This window comes from Benincasa hispida, chromosome 9 (assembly GCF_009727055.1).
Source record: "Benincasa hispida cultivar B227 chromosome 9, ASM972705v1, whole genome shotgun sequence".
In the NCBI taxonomy this organism is placed as follows: domain Eukaryota; kingdom Viridiplantae; phylum Streptophyta; class Magnoliopsida; order Cucurbitales; family Cucurbitaceae; genus Benincasa; species Benincasa hispida.
In genome coordinates this window covers 9601844-9618763 of record NC_052357.1, presented here as the reverse complement: position 1 = coordinate 9618763, position 16920 = coordinate 9601844, and the positions used below count along the sequence as shown (strand labels likewise).

General features: G+C 33.2%; 1 protein-coding gene across 1 annotated transcript; it reads left to right on the top strand.

Annotated features, from left to right (window-relative positions):
* Positions 1-11006: 11006 nt before the first annotated feature.
* Positions 11007-14149, top strand: LOC120087245 (nuclear pore complex protein NUP35). Its single transcript, XM_039044175.1, has 4 exons — positions 11007-11224; positions 11761-12357; positions 12968-13079; positions 13567-14149. Exons 2-4 carry the CDS (start codon positions 11783-11785, stop codon positions 13870-13872), a joined length of 993 nt encoding a protein of 330 aa, XP_038900103.1. The 5' UTR covers positions 11007-11224; positions 11761-11782; the 3' UTR covers positions 13873-14149.
* The last annotated feature ends 2771 nt before the right edge of the window (positions 14150-16920 follow it).

Genomic DNA, 16920 nt, shown 5'->3' with positions numbered 1-16920 from the left:
CATCGCATGCTCCCACTACGATTTCCTACCTGCAGCACCTACGTGATCGCGCAACCAACACTACACAATATGGTAAACGATTTAGCCCATCGCTTAGCATTAGTTAAACGACCGATTAGAAAATACTACACGATCGCCTAGAATGAAAAATCTAAACGATCACTTAGTAAAATCCCTATGATTGTTTACCTGAGGCTACACGATTCGACCAACGCTTGATCTTCTTCTTCGTTGAGAACTGCATCGCCATGCGCCAAAGCTTCATCACGAACTGACAAACTTGAACTTTTCGAATTACAGACTCGATTGCAAAGTTAATTTTGCCAAAAACGCAGGGGTCATTTCACCAAAAAGTGCAGAAATCCACCGCAATTATAAAAAACGTTCGATTCAAATATGTAATTTGGAATATCAGAGAACTTGGCTCTAATACCAATTAAAGGAAATCAGAAACGAGATTTCCGTGAGCAACGGAAGCAAGACTATTCCAAATTACAATCATCAATCAACAAATCATTCATAGTCGACTTGCAAACAAACAGTTATGCGATTATACAGAGAAATTATAGAGTGAATAAATACAAATGCATAGAAAGACAAACTCTACGCACATCGGAAGAAACGTTTCCACGCTCCGATGCGCACTCTGATCGAACAACAGCAACCACGACTACTCGATCTACACGACCGCAACACCGCATGAACACAGCACGAACACTTCGCGCTCGTCCTTAGCGATCTCCTCGGTCACAAACTGCTTCGTAACACGAACGGCTCCACAGCACCACGAACGGCCTCTAGAAAACCTCGACGGTGTCGAGTTCAGTCTGACACCACAAACAAGGCGACCTTGGTATTCTCGGTGTGTGAATCCAGAGGGTGGACTTTGTTCGGACTTGGTATGAGGTAGGCGAACGGAGGAAAGAACGATCACGTACATGACTGGGCAAGTGGAAGAAGTTGGAGACCTATCGTATAGGTCGATGTCCAATCGTTTAGATAAAACTATGGATCGTCTAGAAAAAGCTATGCGATCGTTTAGCTCGATCTGTCGCCTACAGACTCTATACGATCGTTTACCTTGGGCCAACGATCGTCTAGAAAAGCTATGCGATCATTTAGTAAACACTTCACGATCGTTTAGCTTGCACCTGCACGATCGTTTAGTTCGCTCAGTCGTCGTTTAGTAAATCTGTATTTACTTGATGACTAACGTCAGTTTCTTTTTGCCGAAGAGAAAACTCAAAATTCTTTTCAAAATTTTGTAAAACTTCTTTTCAAAATAGGAAACCACTTTCCTTTAAAACTCACGGTTACCATGATCCAATAACCACCCACTATTTTGGTTATTTAATAGAAAAAAAATATTAATTATCTAATAATCAATATTATTATAAATATAAATGATAACCAACTTATCTACTATATTTATAACCTATAGTTTTAATATTTCATCTCATGAAACATATAAACCATAGTTCTTTTTCTATTCTATGGTATTTAATGTAAATCTCATTTACATCAATCCTCCACTAGATGTATCTTATACATCATATCGATTATATTATATATAATCAAAATACCTCTTGTCAATTTGAACATTTTAAATCATCATCAAGAACTGATCCTCAACATGAATCTAAGCTACCAAGGGGACCTCATGGACCTGTAGATCCGAAACTCGAACGGTACGTGAATAACTGACTAAACTCTTTAGTCACGGGATCCACCATCCGTTAATTGTCAGGCACTCAACTAAAGACCGACAGTTGAACTCTCCTCACTACAGATATATTATGTGTCCATCTTAAGCAATTAGCAGTGCGACAACCCTTCACAGATCGCTCGTAAGTACAGCTGGGTCAATAACCGTTTTGCCCCTGTAGTTACATCTGTCTCCTTAAGTACCACTGATCCCTCTAATGAACATAAGTCATAGTCCTACTATGTCTGAGTCTTCTCTTCCAAAGAGAAGTTGTGGCCACTATGTTCAAGCCTTGGAATCAGCCCTTAAAGAAGCAATCACTCTACTTATCCCTACTTCGGAAAAGGAGTGAATTCCATATTGTGGATTGAGTTCCCAGCTCCTAGATCAGACAAGTCCCCAAAAAGGTAGGCATGTTGAGCTGGCAATCTAGCCACTCTCACCCATACTAATCAAAGGACCACCTTCAAAGGCAGGTGTTCATAAAACAATTAGGATTGAGGTCGTGTCACCTATGGTAGTTTAGTTGAGATGCAAGTCTCTAGTGTCAACAGCGTTATATACAGAGTCTAGTCATCTCGTGGTCCAGGTCTTATACACACCCTTTGTATAGGACACCCCCGCTCCATGTCTCCACATGAATGGTCAGGATCTACCATCTGTAGTAGTTTACAACACTTACAAACCTTTACAAAGCGGGTCGTATCCATAGTGTCACCAGGATTAGGTATCCCACCTTAATCCTTATACTACAGATCGATTTAGGTTATCACTTAAGGCATGATCCACTTGTATATCACATATACATGCTTAAGTTCACATAAGATAACCAAGAAGATTTTTTTATTGGATATGAGTAAATGCCAGAATTAAATAACACTTATTTTATTCATTGGACAATGTGTATCTTTACAAAACAATGAGACTTCGGGAGAATTAGGACACCAATCCCAACAAGGATTTGCAGTTTTTGAGGTGGTGGAAAGTGGAGGAACAGGCAGGGTGAGGTTGGGTGAGAGAATGTGCTGGTGCTTGGGATTTTCTTGAGATAATTGGGTTAAGGGAAACTGATCTTTATTAAAGGAAACATGTCGAGGGATAATGACATGGCCGACTTTGGTTAGGCATTTGAAACCTTTGTGCAGTGGACTAGGACCTAGATATACACATTTTTCTGAGTGGAAATTGAATTTGTTGTGCTAAAAGGGTCGGAGATATGGAAAGCATGGCACCCTCTTCTTCACACTCTTCATCAGACTTTTCTTCTTCAATCAAATTCAAGTCATCGTGAAATAGGAAAGATTGAATTCCATCTTACATAGCTGTGTTTCTAGCTCCGTTATGAGACTTATCCCTAAAATGGTAAGCTTGTTGAATCGGCTATCATGGTAATTCTCACCCATACAGATCAAATGACTGTCATCGTAAGCAGAAGTTCACAATTCACTTAGGATTAAGGTCAAGTCTCCTATGGTCATCCTAGTGAAATATTAGTTTATTCAAGTAACGGTGTTATAAAAAGAAATTAATTATTTTGCGGTCCAGTCTATGTATAAACTCATTTATATAAGATACCCCACTCATATGTCTCTACATGAACAATATGGTCCATATTGTTTGTAACACTTACATCTCATGTAACAATTACAAAATGGGTCGTATCCGTAGTGTTACCAGGATAAAACACCCAATCTTCATCCATTTACTACAGACTTTTTAGGTTATTGCTTGAACATGAACCTCATATATGTCAAATGCATAAACCTCATATATGTCAAATGCATATTGTTCAAGTGATATCATATAACCTTGGCTCTTAGTTTATTGGATTGAATTAATGTTGTCTATATGTCAAATAAAATAACTTTGATTTTATTAGATAAATAGTTTGTGTTAAACAAATTATAAACCACGAGATACACTAGATTTAGGACATCAATCCCAACAGATTGTGTTTGCAAAGATCCTGTCTTCTGCTTAGAGATGGTAGGATGTCGATCTAAAACAATAACAATGTTTAGGTCCTCCTCTATGCAATGGCGTAGGTATTTCATGAAATATGTCCATGATGCATCACACTCATTGTCTACTCTTCCATACGTGAGTGGTTATAGTTAGTTATTACCATAAAAAGAAACAATGACCAACATGCACCCTTTATATTTTTCCTTTAGCGTGGCGCCATCAACTACAACCACTCGATGACAATTTTCATAAACATGTACTTAAAATGTATTGTATCTTCTAATTGGATATCAAACACAATACCTGGGTTGCTATCTTCAAGACCGTACTGTATGTATGCAACATAGTGTATAATCTCTCTGATGAGTCCATACGTTGTCTCATGTGCATGCCACACTTTATCGTAGCTTATGTTGAATCCATATTCTCTTCTAACATCGTCGAAAATGTGGGCTTGTACATCTTACCGACACCTCCAACTTTATCCACTATTAATCTTCCAATGACGAACGCGCTCACACGCTTATGATCATGGCTTATTAGTGGTCAGGAGCATGTATGGTCATTATAATACTTGGAGATCTTACATATTTAGCTACCTCCAATTCTAATTGCACGAAATCTCCAACTAAAACTCTCTCCTTTACATGCAACTATAAGCAATACCTTTGAGGAATTCAATACACAAAATTCAAAATTTTCCCTGATCGCAATACTACTAGATATAATCAATCAATGGTGCGTTGACCCTTCACAAATTACTCGTAATTGATCCTCCAATGAGCAATAAGTTATAGTCCAACTATAACCGGACTCCTCTTGGGCCAGGAGAAGGTGTGGCACCACATTTTTCGAGTCCCGAAATCATCCCTTAAGAGAGAAATTCTTTACTTACTCTAACTATAGAGATGGAGTGAATTCCTTCTTGTGTAACTGTATTTTCAATTCCCCAATCAGACGAAACCCTAAAATGGTAGGCATATTGAATCGGATGACCACTCTCACCCATGCAGATCAAAGGACCGTCTTCATAAGCAGGAGTTCACAACTCACTCAGGATTCAAGTCAAGTCACCTATGGTCATCCTAGTGAAATGTAAGTCTCTTCTAGCAACGGTGTTATATAGATAGACTATTCATTTCGTGGTCTGGTCTTATACAAAATATTTTTATAGAATACCTCTGCTCACATGTCTCCACATGAACAATCAGGATTAGATCATTTATAGCACTTTACAACAATTGTAATAAGTACAAAGCATGTCATATTCGTAGTGTCACCAGGATAAGGTACCAAACCTTATCCATCTACTTCAGACAGTTTAGGCTATCACTTAAATATGTTCCACTTGTATGTCTTCACATATATATCTAAGTTATAGAAAATAACCCTGGATCTTAGTTATTAGTTTTTGTGGGTTAATGAAATTAAATTTTGAATAAAATGCCTCTTATTTTATTAGATAAATAAAAAGTTTGTACAATACAACTACAAACTACAAGAAAACAAGATTTAGGGTATAAACCCCAACATATTGAACACCAAGTCTATGTCAACCAAATGCACAAAGATGGTGCTTCATCTAAACATGTCTGATTGTGATAAGGAAAGCTTATCCTTCAGTACTTTGTTAGCATGCCTAATGTGCGTCAAATTCATAATCTACACAGAGAAGTGATCCTTCCTTATATTTCAAAGTTGGCGTCATGTATTACCTACATTTCATCTAAACAAACAGATTCCATACATGAGATTGTGGGAACTTTAATGAAATTTCAATTTGTACCTAAACTAAATTATTGTGCCCTAGAATAGATATGGTATTTTGAGCATCAATGTAACCATCCCCGGGCCCTAAGTTCATACAAACAAATGTGAATATGACATGATGCTCATGATTGCGACAACACGGTCCTTCCAAACATATTTTTCCTATTAAAAATTCTGACTCGTCAGAACAATGGGGAAATCGAAAGAGGGATTCATGACTAACCTGCTTCCGAACATAAGAATGACTAAGAAGACTGGAGAGAATAAGAAGGAGCTTCACAGAATGATGAGTTCACAACGTTAGAAATCAGTGAAGACATTGAATTGAATTTTGAATGTTTTTAATTTATTCATCATGTTCATATTCCAAAAATCGGGCCAATTCTTTTATAAAATCAGTCAGTTTAGATTTAGTTCCCTAACTCGAGGCAATGCTAGAGGGAAAAAAGTGTGAAAAAAACTGTCATCAGGTTAGGCCATGGAATCGCGTAAGAGGTAAGCCCACGTCGGGCTAGAAGGTCCATCCCTGTCGCGATGTAATTTGGAACCAGTTGTAACTTTTTAATTTATATTCATCGTGATTCAGGTTAAGGTTTTGGAGAAAATATCAGTTTGGGTTTTGGCTCCCTACCGCAATCTGATATTAAATGGAAATAACATTCAACGTTTAACAAGTCACCATGTTTCTGTTCTAAAACCGGGTTAGGGCTTTGTAAAAATCGTCGACTGGGCAGGACATCTCGATCGCAGTATGAGTGTTAAGTCCGAAATTTCCGTTTGACATAAGTAGAAGGTTATATATATCATAAGTTTGGGGACGGGTCATGAAAGTTAAAGGCATCCAAGAATAGGTCATCCGTACAAAAAAAACTCAAAATTAAATAGAGAGAATTAATCAACCATAAGACATGCATTTTTTTCTGTGGATATAAATGGAACATTTAACCATTTCCTTGAACCTTCGATAGAACATTTTTTTTTATGTATATATAATTTCTCACTTAGCAATATTCATTTTAAAACTGAGGGTAAATATCGATTTATGCCCCCCTCCACCCCCACTCACTTTGGGATTTGTATCAATTCAAATCTTAAACTAATAATTGTATCAATTTAAACCTTTAATTTTGAGGTTGTATCAATTTAAACTGAACTTTGGAATATGTATCAATTTAGACCCCAAACTAATAATTATATCAATTTAAATCCTAACTTTCCTAAGTTTATCGATTTGAACTCTGAACTTTCATAAATATATCAATTTAAACCTTGAACTTTCATATAAGTGTATCCAAATAAAACATAATGGAAGGTTTAAATTGATATAATTAAGAAAGTTCATGGTTTAATTGATACACTTATAAATATTTAAGGTTTAAATTGATACAATTATTAGTTTGGGGTTTAAATTAATACATTCTCCAAAGTTCAAGTTTAAATTGATATAACTATAGATTTAAGGTTTAAAATAATACAACTCCCAAAGTTTGGGAATATAAATTGATATTTATCCTAAAACAAAATTTGAAATTTAATCAAAATTTAAAAACTAAAATGATAGTTCTGAAAAAATTATAAACTATGGGTATATTATTTTTAAAATAAAAAAGCGGGCTAAATAACTATTTTAGTTCCTGTAATTTGACATTTGTTCAATTTTAGTCATGATAGTTTCAAATGTCTAATTTTAGTCTCTATCCATAAATCTTATATTTAATTGTTCAAAGTTAATTTTTATTAAAATTTGGTTACATAATAATAATAATTTTTAGGCAAAAAGAAAAAAGAAAAAAGAAAAGAAAAAACTATGTGAACATGTTTTCAAATTTTATAGTGAAAACACTATAAAAAAATTTAATGAAAAACAATAAACTAGCAATAAGTACTAAATTTAAGATTCATTGAAAGTATAAGAATCAAAATATATTATTGATTAAAATATCATTTTGATCCTTATATACTTTGAAAATTGTTTAATTTTAGTCTTACTTTCAATGTCCAATTTTAGTCTATGTACTTTCGTGAAATCTTAGATTTAATTCTTATTGCTTGTGTTATTTTGATATTTTGAAAACCCCCTTTTGAATTATTTATTAGCATTTTAACTTTAAACTTTGAAAACATATTCTCATATTGTATTTTCTAGCATGGAATTATTATTATTATTTACTAAATTTCAAACAAAATTAATTTTAAGGGACTAAAAGTGTGTTTGGTTTAACTCTTCAAGAGTTTAATTTTAATCATAAGTCATTTTGAAAGAAAATTAAAGTAAAATGTGTATTTTAAACTTCTTTTTTTTATCAAACGTACGTGCGCACGTACACATGAATCAAAAACTAAATATTGCTTTAGTGGCATGTAGGGGCACAAGTTTTGTGCTCGTTCTAAATGACAAAATTATTAGAAATACTTTTAAATATCGCAAAATGTCATTACCTATCATTGATATAAATCTATCAATATTAGTGATAGACACTGATATATATTGTCTAATGTATTATATTTATAAATAAGTCGACCAATTTCTATATTAGAAAATAGGCTTATATGTAAGGTATATAAATGAAATAGTCACCAATTATATTTAAATTTGGTTTTGATTTTTTTAGAAAAAATATATAATATTTTAATTTTCAATACACTTCAAACAAGTTTTTTTTTTAAAAAAAAAACTTAGTTCCATATTGATTTTCTCTCATATCAAATGTACAAATATATTTTAATCATCATATTATTTTGCAAAAATTTATTGAATGATTCTTGTTTATATATCTAGGTGATTGATTCTATAAATATTTATAATAATTTTATAATTAGTATTACGTGAGATATCATATATCAATTCAGTTAAAATTATATTTACATAAAAATTATGTAAAGTTAAATTATAAGCTTATTCCCTAAATTTTAAAAATTGTTACTAATAAATCCTCGATTATATATATATATATATACACTTCAATTTTATATTTAATATATCTTAGAAATATTAAAAAGCTTTACAGATTAATTGTTTTATAAGAAATACTAATTTGTGTCCAATGGAATCTAAAGTTTTAAATTTTGTAGTTAAAAGATAAAATTAATGTTAAAAATATTTCTATTCATACTTATTAAGCACAAGGATTTACAGATCTACTAAATATTTTTTAAAAAAATTAGAAACTATATGTAAATGCAAATTTAGAAGTTTATAGATCCAACTTGTAACTTTATATATAAGATATTTGTAATAGATAGTAAAATAAGGGGAAAAAACTACAAATATATTGTCTCTTTAAAATATTTATAAATATGGAACTATTGAATAGTCGACCTTTGATTGATGATTTATTTATTTTTTAATTTTCAATTTCATTTTCCATTGTCTTGTCTTGTTGTCTTGTTGTCTTTTGTCTTGTTGTCTTGTTGTCGTCGTCGTCTTCTTCTTCTTTTTATTTATTTTTATTTTTTTTTTCCCTCCAGTTTTTGCTTATGAACTTTTTTTTTTCTTTTTTAATTTTATTTTATTTCCTTTATTTGATTTTTACTTCTTTCCTTTCTTTCCTTTTTTTTAAATCATTCATTTATTAGATTTTTGCTTCTTCCCTTTTTTCTCGTAAGAATTATGAAGCTAACTTTCGTAACCAAGACGTGAAAGTACTCAATTCATAAGTGACTTAACACCAACAAATCAATCATCCAGTTTGATTATTATAACGAGACATTAAATATAAATAGCAAATGAAAGTCTATCAATGATAACCACTATCATTTTCTATCATTGATAGCTTAATTTTTTATAATTTTTTTTCACAGGTAATAGCCACTTATAGAAGTCTAACATTGACAGCCAACTTAGTGAATTTAATCAATAAAGTTGAATCTCAGACTAAAATGTAAATAGAATGCCTAGAAATTATGACTATAGCATGTTCATCAGTGATAGAAGCAATCAATGATGACACATTATTTTATGGTAAAAAAAAAAAGACAGAAGTTATCTCTAATACCATGTTATCAATGATAAAAACTATCGCCAATAACTATGATATAAGTGATATCGGTGATAGAACTTAGGTGATATCTATATATTGAGTATATCAATGATATAAAAGTCAATTCCATTTTATGAAAGTCTATTATTGATAGTCACTACTAAAAGCTGCATGTGATAACCATTGATTGACTTAGGTATATATCAATAAAATGAATGGTATTAATGATAGTCATAACTATGAGTGATATCCATTTATCAGTGATATAACTTAAGTATATACCAATGAAATGAATGATATTAATAATATTGGTGATATGACTTAGGTAAATATTAGAGATAGTCACTTATAGACCTCTTATTAATAGACTTCTATTACTTATAATTTTAAATGTTAATCTTTGAAAAATGATGGTTTCCTTTCAAAAGTTGATAACTACTTATAAAATTTTATCACCGATATCCACGAATAGCCTTAGGTGTTAATATTTCAAGTTTGGTTCCAATTAATCAAGTGTGTCAATGATAGCCATTCAAAACTGATAGCAAATTGATAGCAAATTAAAATTAAAAGTAATATTTCAAGTGTTACTATTTTAAAATTCTATTAATATTTCTCAAATTGAAAATTATCACTGATAGCAACTATTAATAATAGCAACCAATAACTGCTATGCATTGCTATCATTGATAGTTGCTATCAACAATAGTTTTCAATTTGAGGAAATTGGAAGAAGAAGCATGAAATGATGGGCTGCATGTGGGCTTTTTGGTCATTATCTATATAGCTATCATTGATAGCTCTATCAATGACATCTGACACTAATTTTGTACTATATTCCTAATATGTTTATCCTTGTTCTACATATTTTATTATTTTGGATCTGATTGCAACCAATTAGAGGTGTATATGGATTGAGTTGGGCTGGATTGAGGATATTTTTAGGACTAACCCAAAATGGATTGGCAACCCAAATGACCCAAATAAAGTCNAGGATATTTTTAGGACTAACCCAAAATGGATTGGCAACCCAAATGACCCAAATAAAGTCTCTAACCGAACACAACCCGACCCTTCAAATTCGGGGATTGGGTTGGGTTGTCGGGTTATAACTTATTTTTTCTTTTTAATTAAAAATATTTAAATTTATATAGAACACATGACTAATAACTAAAATCTCATAAAATTCAAATGTTAAATACCAAATATCTATGATATTTATTGCAAACTTTAAACAAAAATAAATATCATAACAATTTAAAAAAATATATTAAAATTCAAACATTAATTAATACAAAGTAATCAAACTTAACAAATATATACATATAGGTTGGGTGAGGTTAACTCAAATTTTTTTAAGTCAATCCACTATCCAATAAAAATAAAAAATTTAACTCAACTCAACCTAAGAAGAAAATTAATCCAATTTAATCACTATTTCGGATTGAATAATCCGAATTCTTCATATTATAGGATTATTTGGATACGTCTACAACCAACCCTTATATTCGTACCTCTGACGTGATGGTCTAGATCCGCCCCTAATTAAAGCAATTTAATTTCTAGACTCCGGTCCAAATAATATCACGAATCACATTGTAGACGCCACTGGATGGGGTTGAGGTTTAGGGTTTCAAACTTTCAACTTCCAAATTTTTTAGGTCTTTTTCATCCCATTTGGGCGTCTCTATTCTAAAATACCTTCGGGAGGGAAAAATCAAATTCCCAACTCCCCTCGCCTCTCAAATTCTCCATTCCAATCGATCAGTTGGAACTCGAAGCACAGCTCGACCATTTTCTCAAGGTCATTACCTAATCTCTCCTCCATTTTCTCATTGCCTTTTCGCAGTTTTCTGAATTTCGTATACTGGAATTGCACTCTTGTGTTATTTGATTTTTTTGAGAGAATCAAGGCGGAGAAAGTGGAAGCTATTTTGTAAATTGGTTCTGTGAACTTTCCGAAGCTCGAGCTTGGTTGAGTTAATCTTTCCCGCGTTTTCCCTGCGGCTTTTGATTTTTCAAAATGCCTAATCTGGGGTTTTAAGTTTTTGAGCTAATCCGACTATATGCGTATCAGCTGATCTGCTGCTTCTTTGTTTGTTTTAAAGTTCTAGATTGCTTTCTCAGAATTCGTATTAGTGGGGTTTGTTCTGATCCTAGATCGCCCCCGGCATCTGCTAGTTCTTTAACCGAGCTTACTCGTCTGTGACGGGGGAGATTTTATTGCCATTTGATGGTCTAGTCTGTTCTGGGGTTGTTTAGGGGTTTAGTCAGAACGTAAACGTTCGTTTTTCTAATTTATTCTGTTGGAACAAAAACTGATTAGATGTTCGTATGCAGTTGAAATATATTTTTCTAAGTCATGAACACCATTGTGCATAGAACTCCCAATTCTGGGAGGCAGTCATTGTTCTACCAAGATTTAGCATCTCCTGTTACAACGCGGAAAGGGAAATTTTCAACTCCAGGCCAGGCCGCTGCTGTATCTGCTTTATGGCGGGAGAATTTTGGAAACTCAGATCTTCCTCCTCCTCCGGTTTTCACCTTGGAAGACCGCTCGGGCTCAGATTTTTCTCCTGAGTCTGGGATTGCTGATTATCCTGTTTCCCCGGAAATTAAATCAGACCCAAGGACCCCTATCCAAAGTCACGACTTCTCTTCGCCGTTGAAAAACAAGTCAAATGCCAGCACTTCATATACACCAATTAGTGGACAACAAAGCCGGCAGGGATCAGCTGGCTTTAGTTGGTGGTCAACATCGAAAGGTGGTGGGAGCGAGCAAGAAGATAAGGGAAAAAGTTCACCAGTCGAAGGTGTGATTCAACCTGGTGCATTAATCACACTTCCAACCCCAAGGGAAGTTGCCAGACCGGAGGTGCAGAGGAATTGCTTGCCTGCAGCAAAACTCAATGAGGAGGAATGGGTTACTGTCTACGGGTGAGTTCTCCATTCCCTTTCAATCCTCTTATTCATCATCGTTAGCTGAGAATTTTGTTGTGGGTTGAACTTTGAATGATTCATTTACCATCTTAGAGTTGTTATGTCCAATTAATTACAGATTTTTTATCTACATGTTAAACAGCTGATCATTTTTCTTTCGAGCCATCTTGGAATTTCCTAAATCATGATGCAGATGATTACATTTATTTTAGTTGTATATGGTTCATGCAGTCTTGCCTTGCCATTTCTTTTGGATGCATCTCTCTCTCTCTCTCTCTCGCACACTCACACTTCACCCCTACACATGATAACATGCTCATGTATTGAGCATCGCTTCAATTAATTACTGACATTAAACTTCTTCAATTTGGAAGTGTTGTAAGCCTGTCCTTTTACCTTGGCTTCCTTCTTGTTGAAATGAATGAGCATGCTTCAACATTTTGGCATGTAAGGAGGTACCCCAGCTGCTTTAAATCTACATCAGTAGCAGTGCTGTTGGTTTTGATATAAGCAATTTAAATTTTTGGTGGTATTTGATATGAAGCAATGGTGTTATTGATTCCAATGTTCTTTCTTACTTCTATAATTTTGTGCCTTCTTTCTTCAGATTCTCCCCCGCTGATACAAATCTCGTTTTGAGGGAATTTGAAAAGTGCGGTGAGATCTTGAAACACGTTCCTGGTCCAAGAGATGCTAATTGGATGCACATTCTTTATCAGGTACCAATCTACCTACACTTACCTGCTTTATTTAACTATGTTTTTCTCGGTTTGATGTTCTTTTTCTTGTTGACACTTCCAGTCAATCTGTCATTTGAAATCGGAATGGCTTTGTTGCTAGTTGATAAAATTTGGGAACTTGATAATTATGTATTAATTTTTATGAAAATAAATGTGCAACATGTATTCTCGGATGCTAGGAAACGTAATAGGTTTTAAGTCCTTAAGATTATAGTTGTTTTTAGTCGAGCTCTCAAGTTTGCTAATTAGGTTTAAGATTTAATTGACACCTGCTGAGTGTGTGTTTGAATATTGACGTCATCAAACCAACACATAATATTTAATCATTAGAAATACATACATATATATTATATGAAGTATATGTAACTCCGTATGTGTCCATATATGAGCAGGAAGATGCTATATTTAACCTTTTAGAAATACTATTTGCGTTATGAATATGTTGTTTCATTTGTTGCTGGTGCAGAACCGATCTGATGCTCACAGGGCTCTCAACAAAAATGGTATTCAAATTAATGGGGTGCTAATTGTTGGTGTGAAACCAGTGGACCCAATGCACCGGCAGGCACTAGATGAAAAATTAAACCACCCAGGATTCATGGTTACCCCACCGGTATCTTCTCGAACCTCAGAACTCCTTGCAACCAGAGGACTGGTGCGGCCCTACAATCTTCAAAATGGTAACAGTAGTGCGCGGCAGTCAGGAGGTACCATTGCTTCACCATCGAAATCATTAGTATCTAAGGTCATGGATTTGATGTTTGGAGTCTAAGTTAGCTCCTCGCTGCATATCGACTTTCTTCGGCAAGAAATTCCTAAAAATTTGAGAGCTTACGCATTGTTTTGGTGTGATATGTTATAGGTTGTTGGAACCATGTACAATGTTCACAATCCTCCATCTTGATAATTGTGGTTGTTTTTCCTGATTCTTACTCTTACAAAATGAGACAGAAGGAAATGAACATAATGCTGGAGCTTTTTTAGACCTTGGGAACAAACTAATATGGGAACCGGGTATATAGTATACATCCATTTCCCACCCCTTTAAATTTGCCTCTTGTTCATCACCCTCAACCCCCCAACAAGTGGAGTGGGAACTTTTACAATAGGTTGAAATTCGTATCCTCTGTTTCATTATTTGTTATTGGGAAACTGAAATATGGGTTCCATGAATAGGTTGCCTGTAGGTCCTTTCTCATTTAATATTTTTAAAGGCATGTTGATGGAATATTTAAGCTTGCATTCGTAATAAGAATGATTGAAATTACCCAGCCAGTTTGAAATGAGATTTTAATTGGAAAAAAAAGCGTTTTTAAGAATCTAAATAGGCTCTTTTAAGAAGGGTTTTACAATTGTTACTATTTTGCACACGTAAGGTCTTTTTTTTTTTTTTTTGGATTAACAGTAGAAAAGGTTGAATAATGGTTTGGTTGGTTTCTAAACTATCATAAATTTAATGTAAACTCTCTTTTAGTTAATTTGTATGTATTAAAGAACAAATATGTGCAAAAAGGTGAAATTACCTTTTCAGGCCTTTACTTTTTGAAAATAGACGTGTTTGGTTCCTAAAATTTCAATTTAGCTTTTAGTGTTTCAGTTCTAAAGATTAGATTTAAAAGGTCATTCTTCTTAAATACAGTAAATGTATTTTTAATTAAAAAATAAAAAATAGTTTCTCACTCCTCTACTCCTCCCCCCACCAAAACATTGCCTTTTTTAATTTTTCTCATCTCGCTATCTCCTCTTTCGATTTCTTTTCTTTGCCGTTGCAAGCGTAGCGTATTCTTGGCGAAAATCTGACGTTTCACTCTTCTTATTTAGAGTTTACGGTAGGCTCTATTACCTTTTTGCTTTTTCTATGAAATTAGGTATGTTTTCTTTTAATTTACAATAAATTTTCCTTTACTTGTTTCTCCTCTTGCAAAAAAGTGGTGCTCTGTTTTTGTTTATGTTACAGTAATGTGTCACCGGTCCTTTTTCTACCTTCAAACTCTGCTTTCCAACCGATCTCCGTTCTTTTTTAGAAAAAGAAAATCTTCTTACATGTTGCCAGTGATTTCTTCCTCAAATTTCATGTTTCTATGATCATTTTCTTTGGATTACTTTCAAGAAAAATATAAGGAGCAAATTGATAGATAGTAATCAAATATAAATCAGATAGCAATCGATCTTATTGACAAATAGTATCGGATAGTAATAAGATAGCAATTGATATCATTAGCAATCATATTATAATCATAAATAACAGTTTGACAATAACTAGATAGCACATAAATATATCATTAGCAATCAGTATAAGATAACAATAAGATTAGTAATTAAATAACAATCCGTACGAAAGAGCAATTATTATCAAATAGTAATCAAATGACAATTGGATAGCAATCACATATCAATCAGATAACATTCAAATGGTATAATCGAAGCTCATATAGAAATCATGTAACACCTCGGCTCCCTAGGACTTGAGCTACGCCATTACTATGTGCATGCATACATCTAAAAATGACAATTTTCATGAATTGGTTAAAACCAAATAAATGTCTTAAAATAAATAACTTTTATTAAAACTAAATAACTAAAAATCATTAATTAGGGTACCCTTAGTTTAAATAAAATATTGCTAGAAAATTTGTCTAAAACAACCAACAGAGTAATACTAAAAGTTTTTCTAAATTCAATTATAAAACTAAGATTTTATATCATGAAAACACGAGCGGAAGCATCCGTCTAGTCTGAGTGGCAAGATCATGGATTCTTCATGTCATTCGTCTATGTATTCTTTCTTTTACCTGAAAAACATAACATAATAAATGATGAGTATAAAATACTAGTAACTCACTACTGGGGTTAGGATATACACTTATATCCAATAAATACAACATATTAGTGGGACATGCATATAATTAACTAAATCCTGGATGACCATCTAGAACTCAACCTAACACGCATATGGTGGCTTTGAGACTTACGAACATAGTAGGGCACCCATCGGCACTTGGCAACATAATAGGAAATCCGTCGGTTTTTGATAACATAGTAGAAAACCCATAGGCTTTTGGTAACATAGTAGAAATCCCGTTGATTTCCAATAACATAATAATGTTAGGAAAGTAAATAGTCACTCTTAACTATAAACATATCATGCTTTCAGTAAATTTCACAATGTAATTCATAGTATATTGATGGAGTAAATAAACATGCAGCGAAAGAAATCAGAATGAATAAGCACTCTAACTACATTTAATTTAAGTTTAAAAGCATGCTGAAAACAAATTTTTATAGAAAAAGGGGTTTCAAGAAATACAACCTTTGATGAGACTCTTCAAATCCAGCTTCTCTTCTTAAATTGGAACTTCAAATCAGCACTAGACCACTACAATGATCTTTTCTACTATCCTCTAACTTAGATTGAGAGGTGGAATCTCTGATTGAGGTCAATTTGGGTAAAAGGGACAGGAGGGTTTGAGAGAGAGAGTGCAGAAATTCAGCAATTCACCATGCTTGTTCTTCTTCAATGCTGAAATGCAACATATTTATGAAGAATATGCATGCAACCACTACTTGGTAATGCTGATTGACACTTCAATCAGCACCAAGTTAGTGGGATTGGTGTTGATCTATGGATTAATCCACTAACTAATTATTTTTCAATTTTCATTTTCAATTTAATCTAATTATCATCAAAATTAGTTTTAATTTAAAATTTAAATATGAATTTGAATTTTATGAAATTGAAAAATGGTTTATTTATTTAAATAATAATTCAATATTAAATATTAAATTAATCAAACACCTAATTAATACATGAATCCTATTC

Coding starts and splice junctions, on each gene's coding strand:
- LOC120087245 (XM_039044175.1), top strand. CDS start 11,783: ATGAACACCATTGTGCATAGAACTCCCAATTCTGGGAGGCAGTCATTG. Junction 12,358..12,967: donor GAATGGGTTACTGTCTACGG/GTGAGTTCTCCA, acceptor TTCTTTCTTCAG/ATTCTCCCCCGCTGATACAA. Junction 13,080..13,566: donor GGATGCACATTCTTTATCAG/GTACCAATCTAC, acceptor TTGCTGGTGCAG/AACCGATCTGATGCTCACAG.